General features: G+C 34.0%; 1 protein-coding gene across 1 annotated transcript; it reads right to left on the bottom strand.

Annotated features, from left to right (window-relative positions):
* Positions 1 to 659: 659 nt before the first annotated feature.
* On the bottom strand, positions 660 to 7,600 carry LOC144843766 (protein fuzzy homolog). The gene is made up of 10 exons (XM_078700702.1): positions 7,401 to 7,600; positions 6,632 to 6,750; positions 5,707 to 5,791; positions 5,333 to 5,401; positions 4,330 to 4,434; positions 3,787 to 3,984; positions 2,669 to 2,871; positions 1,976 to 2,154; positions 1,565 to 1,706; positions 660 to 1,295 (listed from the first exon to the last, which is right to left on the bottom strand). Exons 1-10 carry the CDS (start codon positions 7,494 to 7,496, stop codon positions 1,223 to 1,225), a joined length of 1,269 nt encoding a protein of 422 aa, XP_078556828.1. The 5' UTR covers positions 7,497 to 7,600; the 3' UTR covers positions 660 to 1,222.
* Positions 7,601 to 12,883: the final 5,283 nt, after the last annotated feature.

Below are 12,883 nucleotides of genomic sequence, written 5' to 3' on the forward strand. Positions count from 1 at the left end.
TAAAAATAATTGTATTACATGACTAGTTACGTTATTGCAGAAGTGTTTAAAAATCTTGTTTAACTGTATTGTAGGGAGTATTTTTGTATACTAATAAAATTACACCACCTGCTAAAATTGTTTATTTCATTATTGTCCCATTGAATAATGTTGTTGAATCAATAGGCCATTTTAATTTCACATAATAGAATTCACATTTGGATACATTTGAGAGAAGGATTTGTATCAATCTTACATTAAATCATACAATGCCCCTTGTCGGCAATTATTCGTAACAATTTCTGTACTGCGGAAATTTGCAAAGATATCATTATGTTTTCGAAAAATGGGCAGAATATCGACTTTTCCAAATATGATATTGAGGTAACATGAGCAGAACACGTGCATCTGCACATGCCGAACAAAAATAATATATATTGAGGTAACATGCCAATTTTTTTTATATAACTGGTTACTGTACCATAATTTGACATGTGCAGACACACTTAATGAAATCTGTCCGTTTCCATAGTACAGGAATTTTAATCCTTTTATTTGTTTACATAACTGGTTACTATATCATAATTTGGCATGCGTAGATGCACATGTGTTCTGCTCATGTTACCTCTATATATAATATTTGGAAAAGTCGATATTCTGCCTATTTTTTAACACCATAATATGACTGTTACAGATTCCTTCGGATGCCATGTGGCATAATCTCAAAGTACAATTGAGGAATGTTTTGTCAACATCACATTTTTTTTGCCTGGGCCTGGCAAAGTGGGAATGGATGAAAACTGCAATATCCGATTGAATGAATTCATTTACATTTATTTAGTCATCGTTTATAATACAATTTCGGTATATAATTAAGAAGTTTACAATTCTATATTTGCAAGACCCTTTTATATAAAACAAAGATAATACACAACATAAATATAATAAAAGTCCAAAAGAATTGTCATTTCCTATATATACAATTTAGTGTTGTTCATCAGCATAAAGCGTAAAACATGTTTATTTATATTTATTTTAAAAATATTATATATATCAGCGATTATTGCAGTAGTCGCAAGTGTTTTCATCTTGGGTTTTGAAGTACTCTTATTAAACAATACAACAATTAAAACAAAGCGGTGTGATGACAGATGAACGGGCGCCGTTTGGTGGCAGCACTCACACCGGAGTGACAGGCTAGCAGCATTGGAGCTGAAGTATTTCTGTATATTATTACCATCGCTCAACTACCCTTTTTGTCTGTGCTAAACATTTTTTCCTTTTTTAGATTGCTCATCTGCTTCTGACTCAAAGACCTAAAAACAAAAATGACAATTGTAAAAATACAAATATAACATTATCCATAGACCTCTTTCTACTGCATAAAGCCTTGTCTAGACTATCAAATAATAAATAAAGACAGCATATACACTTTTGATTCATGCAAATAAATTCGCCTAGCAGTAGAAAAACAGCTTAGGGTCCCTTCATGTCGTATAGCTGGCAACAGCACTCATTCGTCTGTGTGACCTTTGTTGTTATATGTGCTAAATATGTACTGTACATAAACAATCTTGCTACTCACCTAATTGCGTACTGTGGTACATTAGAAGCAAACAAAACAAACAGTTGATATGGCTTATCATCAATAGCATACGCTTTGTAGTCTGGTCCACAAATATATGTTTCTTTAGGCGTGTGTGTGAAAGGTATGCTGACTTCTGTCTCTGCAATAAATAATATTACTGTAATGTCAATGCTTTTTATAGTGAACTCTGACTTTTAACATTTGACCTAAATTTTCATTTCTTTTTAATTTCTAGATTAATTATACATTTCATTTTTTTTATTGTTCATTTTGGTATACAGCATTTGTTTTTTTCCACGAAAACTGTTATTAAGGGGACAAAAAGTCCCAAAAGTGTCTCCTTAGGGTTCTGCTGTATTTGAGAACGTTTAGTATTTAAAAATTACTCAAAACAAAGCAATGTCATACCTGGTTCAACATCTTGTTTTACTAGTGGAAATATTGTACCAACAGTGTTTCTATAAAAACATGACAAAAGTTCAAGTCGTCGTTCATAACTAGGTAATTTACTTGCTGGAATTGCAGCTGTTGGTGCAAACTGGACCGTTGATAAGCATTTCTTCTGAACGTAGTTGATAAATAAAAAGCTGGAAAATATAACAAAAATATAATGTAATGATAAAATGTCAAGCCCACAGTCTGGGGTTCATAATGTTCAAATGAAAACCGTGTTTTCCTAGTAAATTAGCATAGCTCATGACAATTCTTTGACCAATCCTTTTGGCCCCTGAGTAATGTACAGTAGTGCTTGTACTCCACAGGTGTGTTTTCATAACTATGTCTTTTGTATGTTAACATCTTTGATTGGCTGATTTGTTTTATTATGTAATTTTGTGACAAATGTGTTATCCTTTGTTACAGTTCTCTTCAATTGATGATGGGCTATGCCCGAAACATGCAAAAGGGCCAATTGTATAGCTAGGCCAAAATGTTTTTGTGCCCTTAATTTTAGGGACATTTGCGATTTTTTTAGCATATCAACTAAAACTTTATTCTCTTTTGGAAACACTTTGTTTACTGCAAACCTAACTTCACTAGCCCTTCAGTATTTCAGTTAAAATTATGCAACAAAAACATGCATACCACATGTATTATCCTTACCCTATAACACCTTGTTCTATTGCAAAACTTGACGAAATACTCTTTGTTCCCATATTTAAACATGCTCTCATTGGCTCCATGTGGGGCAACCAACAGGCCTCTACTAACTGTGATTTGACCGCATCTAATGACGGCGATGGCCCACATAGTACACTCACAACTAGTCCACTAAGAAGATGGATACTTAATAAACGGTGTGGAATCTATGAGAAAGAATACACATGTACTTTATAAGAAAAAAAGCAAAGCAATCTAATTTAACATTATACTATGAGGGCGTGTGGCGCAGTGTGTTCAACGTTGGATTACTGATCGTGAATTTGAATCCAATTCTCACTGCATTGCTTGTATCCTTAAGGAAGACACTTTACTTACATTTGCCTCTCTCCACCCTGGTGTATAAATGGGTAATTCAAAGACAAAAAATTTAATTTAAATCAAGACACAAAATTGCGCTGATTACTAGCTGCATTATAGGAGAATTTTTCCATATGTGATTGAAAAAATAACCGGGGTAATAAGGTGAAGCACTGCATTGTGAGATTAAGCGCTACATTTTATAAGAACAAACATTATCTTATTATTACCAAAAGTATTTTTTGGGTATAATATAAATTCCATTTATATATTATATTATCTATATATATTTATATATTTTATATTATTTTCCTAAATCCTGTATTCAACAAGAGGGTCAGGTTTATGCTTAACAAAAACAAATCATCTCACATTTGTTTGAAGTCAATTTTTGTCCTATTTCTTTCTTAAATCGTGCATTCCATAAGATAAAAAGAACTTTGATAAAAAGCCCAGTTTTTTACTTAAGCACTTCTTAGCTATCTTTTTTCAGACACATTCATTGGTGTGTACTGCAATCTCACTCTTTCCTGATGTACTTAAATAAAACTGTATAACCTCTCTTTTAGGGGTCCACTCATTTATGTTGACACTTTCATATAAAACAAATGAGGGGCTTATTGTTATTTTAACAATATGGCCAACAACTATTGGATTTATATACACATATCAAGAGAACACTCCTACAGTAGTGAGGAGACACTCTGTTGGGTCCTGAAGGTGTCCCCTTAATAGGGTTCTACTGTACTGTATATAAGTACCTTAGGACTTGCATCTGGAAGATAAATTGGCACATCTGACGCTGTGTTCTCAGGAAGAGTTCTTATAAATGTAGCCAAAAGGTTAAGTTCAAATCCAGTGAGGGTCCACCATTTATTAGTTGCACATACAAGTAACCCATTTGAGTGAATACAGCCATGTGTACTGCCTGCTGAATTCACAAACACTTCCAATGGATCCTAAATAGTGAATAAAATGTGTCTTATATTACATGAAGAGAAAATCTATTATAATAAATATAATTACTGTAGTTCGACACAGGTCTTTCATCATTTAAAATATTCATAAAATTGAGATAATTTACAATTAATATACAAGTTATAAGCACATTTTTATAATTTTTTTCTTTTATTTGTGAAAAAACTAAAAAATAACTTCACTTTGAATAAAATTACATAAATTTTTAATCATGATGTTTGAAAATTTGTAAATCATTATTTTTTACTGTGTATTAAATTTTATATTCCAATAAATATTTGTTTAATACATTTGCCAAGATGTCAACAACATAAAATAATACTTACCTGAAGTAAATTACTGTCTGGAAAGAGGCTAACATCAACAGAGTTTGTAAGACCACCAAGGAATTCACAGTCATTCAAAAGTGAATCAACAACCGCATAACAACACTAACAAGTTTGACAGAGAATCAATTTTATTTATTTATTTCTTTACTGGGTGACTTCTTCAGTACACCGTTTGTACAATATGACATGATAACTGCGAGGGGCTTATAAGCAATTTTGCTTCGCCTCAATTTCCCTCTACTCATACGACTATGAGGGATTACAAGTAAACAAGTAAGTAAACAACTAAAGACAATTGTCAGTGGGCCCATTAAACAACTTACTAACAATATCCGATTCCCAGTGCACCACATACAACAATATTTTCCCAGTATGAAATACAGCATCTCATATTAATGTAAGATGCTTTATTACCAAATTTTCCTATGATGATACTGGGGAAATCTAGAGTATTGACAGTCGGGTGCAATTAATTAATGTCATTCATTTAAAGTACAGTGCTTGATAAAGTATTGTATAAAGTAAAGTGCTGACATAGGAAATGAATAAATGAAAGCAACCACTGTAATGAAATAATATTACTACTGTACTACTAGTCACTAGTGGTCATAGGGTTGCTTCGCAATGCATAGAATGTCCTGGACATATATATACCTGGCGGAGTCCATATCTCTCCAGCCTGTGTGCCAGTGGCTGTGGTAACTAGTACACCAAGGTAATACTTTAAAGTACCTACAGTCTATAGTCCTTATCTGACAAAACTTGTTCTACCACCAGAACCATGGAGTGAGCCTCGAACCTTTGGTTTACGTTTTACAGTTCCATTGTCTTAACCACTCACTCACTATACTCTACAGCATACAAAAATACATATTTTTTAAATTGCCCTTTATGGTTTGGAACAATTTTATCAATCCTAATATTTCATTTTTTTTGGGACCTCTGACATCATCACAGTTCACCATTTGTCTCATAATTGTTAATTATTAAAGAATTTTACCTTCAAGTCTTTACGCAGACGTTCAACATTCTTTATATTTTCTAAACTATCCAAACCAACAAAAAACACCTGAAAATAAAACAAACAAACGTTAGGCCGTACAGCTACTGTACATCAAAACTACAAGATAGATCTTTATCACGATTCTTTATCGTTGTACTGTGACTCTTGTTCTTATTGATTTTACCTACAGTATAATTATTCTATAGTTCTTAGTTACTAAAACTTCCATTAAAATGATATTGTTTTTTAGGTACAGTCTTGATCTAAGACATATTTTCCGCATTTGCATTCATTCTATGTTTTTGCCAATACATCTAACTGCATTGTAAACAGGAAACAGTCTGTACATGATAATGAAAGTGTATAGTCACCATTGCATTGAAGATGTTCTGTAGTAAATTCAAGTAATGACAATCCTCGCTATCATCATCATCCACAACAACAATCAGGGTAATACTGGAAAAATAAAAAATGATTATAATTTGGTGCGATAACTTGTCAGGAGATTCATCAAATACAATTTGAATTTGGTGAATCTTAATTATGGTTAGTGACAATTAATGAAAGAGTTTCGGGAGAACACGGTTAAAGATGAATTGTCCCCTGAAAAATAATTTTTAAAATTTTTTTTGTTGAATATGCCATTTTAATGTCACATAATAGTTATTGACTTCGACCAAAAATTGGATTAAAAAAAAATTTATTTACCTGAAAAAAATGGAATTTAAAGCAAAAAATGGACAAATTGGCTGCCAGCCAATGGATTTTTGGTTGAATTAAACCATTTATTATGTTATTTTATAAGTGAAAACATTATTTTTTTCCGTTTTTTTTTCTACGGAAGTGATTAACTTTATTAAAACATCAAAATAACCTATTCAAAGTCTGATTTAATTAATCTTCATCTTTCATGTTTTTGGGGACAATACATCTTTTTTTTTTATTGCCTGTAAAGATTAAAATTTAGCTATAATATTAAAAAGATTGAGTAGTTTAATTTATTATAATCTTGATATAATAATTATAATGTTACACATGTATTCATATTAGTATCACTTCGTGGAATCACTGACAATCTATATTTTGCTTAAAGATTTGAGTCTTTTTTGTAATGAAGTACATCTGTAGCTTGGTGGTTAACATGCTTGGCTTCCAATCCCAAGGGTCTAATCCTCATCTAGTGCCAGGGTTGTAAACTCACAACTATTATAATTATAATCCAGTCCTCGAGACTTGCTTAGTAGTAGTATATTAAGTTGTTGTATGGATGCTGGTACCTTTAGTTAAATGGCTTACCTGTCCCAGAAAACTTTCCATATGACACGTGAGTCAGTAGTTGTACTTTGTAACTCAACATCATGATTTTGTGCAAACATCTGTACGCCATATAACATGCCAATTTCAGCAAAAGCAAGCTGAAAATGAAACCAAATAATTAAAAGCCTTCTTCGTATGGTGATTCCATTTGCAGGAAGTGACTACCAACACAACACAAGTCTTACTCTTATTCGCCTTATTCAACATACAAATTCAATATAATTAAGAAAATATTGTAAACATATATTTCGTATTTAATATATTGTTTATGTAATGGTAATGAATGTTTATTTAGGCCTATAATAAATTATACATAGGCCTAAAGTCTGTTTTCATTTTAAGGATTTATTTGGAAGTCTCTAAAAAGATATCAATCAGTGTATTTAAAGAATCAAAATTTATTTAAATATTTTATAATTAGGCCTAGCCTAGTTATTATGGTACATAAATGATACACTGTTGTAGACTGTAGGGCCTTAATAATTGTAGTGTTGCCAATAGTTAGGAAACCAGCTCATTTTCATTCTTGCTGTTAAAGTGGGAATTAAAGTAGTAGGCCTACTTTACCTACCTAGGCCTAGTACTACTACTAGAGTAGAGCCTAAAATAGGGCTAGTTTATTAGTAGCTACGGGTCCAGGCTAGTATATGGTGATTCTGGTTCGGCCTAGAGCCAGGGCAGGGCCCTATTTATTAGACTATAGAATAGGCTAGCCTAGGCTCTAAATTAATTAAAGGATTATTCTTACTTGCTTGACTATTCCTTTAGACCTTGTAAATAGTGGAACTCCTCCAGCTGTAGTTAAGCACATGAGGTATATGGATCTAGGAAGGGAATCTTCCATTTTCGTTAATAGAAGTAACAAACACAGCAAGATTCCGAAGTTAGGCTTGCTAGGCCATTTTTCTTCCTGCCGTCAACAGCCTCTCTCTCCCCGGCCCCACGGTGTTGTCCTCTCCGTGTTTGGTTGGTGGTGGCGTAGAGGTAGCGCAGCAGAGCCATATATATAAAGAGTTACGACATTGAAAATTAGAAGCCATTTTTGTGTCAAAGAATTCGCACGCTGAGGGCGCGCGCGTCTATTTTGTATCAGTCCTACTCTGCGCTACAGAGCCATATATATAAATTTATAATTTATAATTTATAATTTATATATATGGCTCTGTTTTGTATCAGAGCCATATATAGAGAGAGTTACGTCATTGAATGGATTAGAAGCCGTGTTTGTGTCCAACTATTCCTATGTAGCGTATGGAGTTGAGTCTTTTGTTTTGAAAATGTATAACGTTCAAAAGGCTTTAATTATCGAATTTAATATCAAAACAATCAATTTGATTAAAGGTTTTTGTTAAAATAATAAAAAAATTATAAAGTTACTGCGAACATGATTTAAAACAACAAAAATAGCAATTTCGGAACGGCTTTGATTGTGCGCTCCATGCACGCTCTACGCGTGCGCGTTTAGTTTGTACAGCGATTCTCTATAGTAATGCATTGTTTTTACATTTTGTTGTTTAAAATCATGTTCGCAGTAACTTTATAGTTTCGTTATTATCTTAACAAAAACCTTTAAACAAATTGATTTTTTTTATCTTAAATTCGATATTTAAAGCCTTGTGAAAGTTATACATTTTAAAAGCAAAGGACTCGACTCCATACGCTACATAGGCATAGTTGGACACAAACATGGCCGGCGTGCACACCACGTGACTTTCTAAAATCCGTGAACGCAATGCCGTAACTCTCTCTATATATGGCTCTGTTTTGTATAGCGTTTTCCTGTAGTTCATGCATTATTTTCAGATTTTTTTGTCTATGAAATAACACTTATATTCCGTTTTTATTTTAGTAATTAATTTGATTAATGGTATTAATTTGGAAACATATATATATTGTGTCTATAATAACAAAAGAATAAATGCTAGGGCCTACATGCAAGTCAGGATACATCAAAGCATGAACCAATACAAAAAACACACAAATTCACTCCTCTTTTTATACAGTATATGGCTCTCTGTGTGTTTTTGACAACTTTCAGAGACTCGTTCATCATTTCATTTGTAATAATTTGCCTTTATTATTTTATTATTGTTCATACCCTATTCAATATATTAACAAATAAATCCTCGACACTTTATTATTTTATTTAGTCATCAAAGCATGCATTATGAATTGAAAATATTACATAATTGTTATTAACGGGACGTAGTTATGGGATGTTTCATTCCAAAATCAATCAATCGAACTTTATAATGTACTAGCGCACGCGCGCGCAATATTCTTTCCTGCAAGTACTTCTGTACGCTGTGCACATCGATATTTCACCGTAAAATGTGCAATTACATTTTTTTAAATATAAGAAAAAGTTTAAAGTATTTTCTTGCTCCTATACTTTACATGCATTAACGGAGACAAGTTTGACACAAATTGATCTGCATATCACGTGACTATAATCCAATGTCGTAACTCTTTATATATATGGCTCTGTAGCGCAGAGTAGGACTGCGCGCTCTGTAGATAATTAAAAAATCAAACTACGCACACGTCACACAGACGACACAACTCAGACATTCTTTTCTAATCACAAAATAAATCTATAACATTTCTTTTTCAAATATAACATCATACCCCCATACAATAGGCCTACAAACAATACACTTTTTCCTCAACGTAAACAAACACTCATTTCGACACAACAGTCTACTGATAATTGTGTAGCCAGCGACTTCAAATACCTGGCGCTCGCAATTTATTGTTTCTGGAAACAATACTATGCGGGGATCAAGGTTCTGGAATTATGTATTCGACACCCCCAACTCACCCCACTCTTAAACTCACTGAAACGAACGCGATACCCCATATACTATATAAACTAACTAAATAAATTATAACAAAGAACTGATTGCACTTTTGTCCATTATTTATGAAAAAATTGTTTTGTCGAAGTTGATAATGTAAGCTATTCACATTAAATTAATAGGGTAGTATTATTGAGAAAATATCATTTTAAAAACACTAAAACAACAGTTGTTGCTGAATGCAACCGGCAAAAATAAACCGGGAAAGGTGGTCCTTTAAAATTGAACAGACGTGACTCTGCTCATTCTGAATGAATCAATGTGTTCATCATATTCCCTCTGTCTTTTTTATTTTGTCTAACTCGGCATTAGGCCTATTCGTAGGCCTACATAAGATAGCGAATAATTTGCTTTGGTAGTGGAATCAAACTCAACTTTGATAAGTCGTTTCGGCCAAAATAGTCGCGAATAAACAGCCTGGAGAGATGTTTCAAAGACCAGAGAGTATCGTTCATTGTAATCATATGTGATCTTAGAGGCTCTTGCATCTTCTCTGGAATGTTGCCATTGCTGTCATGAAGACAAACAATATATGATCCTTTAATCACAACACTCACTGTCTCTGATATGTATGGCAAACCAATCAGAAGTGGTAAAAGCGTAAATTGGTCATCTCGATTGAAATTTAATGTCCAGACCGTTCCATTGTTAATAAGAATCCTCAATTTCTCGCTACACATGCTGTCCATGGCTTCTAAGTCGTTATTGAAGAAACTTTGTAACTTTAGCAAAACATACTTCATCGGTGTTTCCCCACTTTCCGAATCGCACTGTGACACGCGCGCACATCGTTTCCGATTTGTGTTGGTACGCGCGCGTTTTACTAGTGAATGCGGGTCAAATTGTACTATGGAAACGGCAATAATAAACATTCAATTGAACAGCTAAAACGAAGGAGATCGTTTATACTGACCACATCTGATATTATTAACTAGAAATCTAAGAGAATTATTAATGGATATGCCAAATAGTAAGATAATTTACTTATGTAATATTTTTGTTATTACTGTAAATGCCTTGATTAATAAATTGATTTAGGCATAAACTGTACAACAATTCATATTCATAGGTCCTGTGCATAAGTCTGGGACCCGCCGTAGACATAAACCGAACAACCGAGAGCGCTCTCTCGAATTACCGCCATCGTTTAGAATACGTAAACAATTTCCAGTAAATTCAACAAATTATTGTGATGCTGGAACAAGCAGAAACTTGCTAGCAAGTGCCCGTTCTGAGGTTCAACGGTTTACTGATCTGATGTCCGATTACGTCGACTTAGCCGATCGACGAGTTACAAATATACAAGAACCACAGGCTGGTGCTTTCCCCAGCGGAACGACAGATGAAAAAATACAATATTATGAAAACAGACGTCTGAGGTGTGCACACGTGATAAAAATGCGACGAATTTACAGATTTTCCCAGATGACAATTTTAGAGAGAGATATTTTCGGAGAAAAGAATTGAGGATGAAAATGAAACGCGAAGCTATGCGAATACATAGTTGAAATCAGACAACGTAAATTCAATCGTGCTAATAGTATAGCCGATGTTCAAGAAGTAGGACATTCCCGCCAAAGTGAGGATTCACAAGCGTTACTGACTAGGCCTAGACGACTGTTAGTTGGGAGCGAAGATAGGAATAGAGTAATGGATCATAGTGCTGGTGATGGAGCAACGAACCAACACCAAGGAGATGTAATGGCACATCCTGACGAGACCACGACGCCAGCCATCGATGGTGATAACGCAACAGTAGGCAGTAATCAACAGGAGGAAGGTACTACTGCCCAACCTCGCCGCCGCCGTTGGCGAATTCGTGTGCCGTGGCTTCGACGGATCTGGCGATGGGGACGCAAGCATCGACGACGAAACAACAGAACTATCCCGGATGCTGCAGCAGACAACCAATAGTGTTTTTTTAACTTTCATGATGATTGTATTTCAAAATATGAATTAAACAAGAGTTCATAGCAAAACGAGTTTTAAGTTTTATTGTTCACACGCAAGAAGCTGGAAATAATTCCAAAATTAAAAGCTTAATAATTAATTGATAGTTTTTTTATTGACCGTACGGACGGAGCCAGACATTGAACAATGTAATCAGACACGCTGCTGTCGACATACGGCATTAATATAGTAGGCTTATCTTTCTTATTCAGCTACTATTTGCCTAATTAAACAACATTGTTTATTCAGAGCCTGTTAAAATTAGAATTTCAAATTATCTACCTGCCACGTCATTGTTACGGCTAGACCAACACAGAAGAAAATGCATGATCACTGAAAATAATGTCTATACCCATTAGAAATTGGTGCAAATAAATGACTCCAGGCCTACAACAACCAAACTTCATAACTCGGCGTGTGGAAGTGTTTTTTTTTATGTCAGACTGAGATAGATTTAATTATAATAAATGTGTTTCTATAGACAGAATATCTCCTTAGAATACAAAATAATGATTTTGTATAGAAAATTGATATTTGATATTTTATTTAAACTATATTAATATAGTATTAATAAGTGACGGGTGCCACTATTTACCGTATAGTACATCAACATGTTATACCGTTATGCTTATTAAAAACAAAAACCAGATAATATTATAATGGTTAAGGCATATACAAAAATGATTAAGTTGGAGTTTTCAGCAACATTTGAAGCAACACAATCTTGCTGGTCGACTTTGAAAAAGAAGGTTATGGTTAGAATTACTAAGACGCATCCGTAGCTAGTGTATACTACTCAGAAAAGTTGTGTTGAAATACTGTGGCTCAAAGTAATAGAGTAGGGTGCATGGATCCGCATTAGGCCACGTCGCCTCGTCGGGAGAAAATTAAACATGCTTAAAGTTCACTACTCCCGGACCTTATCTCAAGACGACTCGTCGCGTCGGGATTCAACTCAGACAGCACCGACGAGCCAAGACATTCCGTCGGGCCTCGTCGTACGACGCTATCTGAGTTTACAATATACAATGTTACGTTAACAATATTCACATGTCAATATACATTGTTTAAGCTAAGGCCCGTTAGTGAACAAGCTATATTGGACTCATCTGGTAAAAAGTTTTAGACCACATTTTAGCATCAAACTCGATCCAATACAGCCAATCTCTAAAGACAGTGACGAAAAGTGTAAAAATGTTGGAGAAATTGCAGCAACAGCCGTCATCCGTATCAAATTAAGATCAGCCATTGTATTGCATAAAGCTAGATAATTTAGCCCTTAAGTAAAAAGTGGACGACATTATAAATCAAATAGTGTTTAAATAAGGTAAAACCTTCTAATATAATTTAAATATATCTAGGCCTAATACTATGCAAATTGCAGATAAACTGGCCAAAATGATAATAATACACCATAACGACC

Source organism: Antedon bifida, chromosome 5, assembly GCF_963402885.1.
Source record: "Antedon bifida chromosome 5, ecAntBifi1.1, whole genome shotgun sequence".
Classification (NCBI taxonomy): Eukaryota; Metazoa; Echinodermata; class Crinoidea; order Comatulida; family Antedonidae; genus Antedon; species Antedon bifida.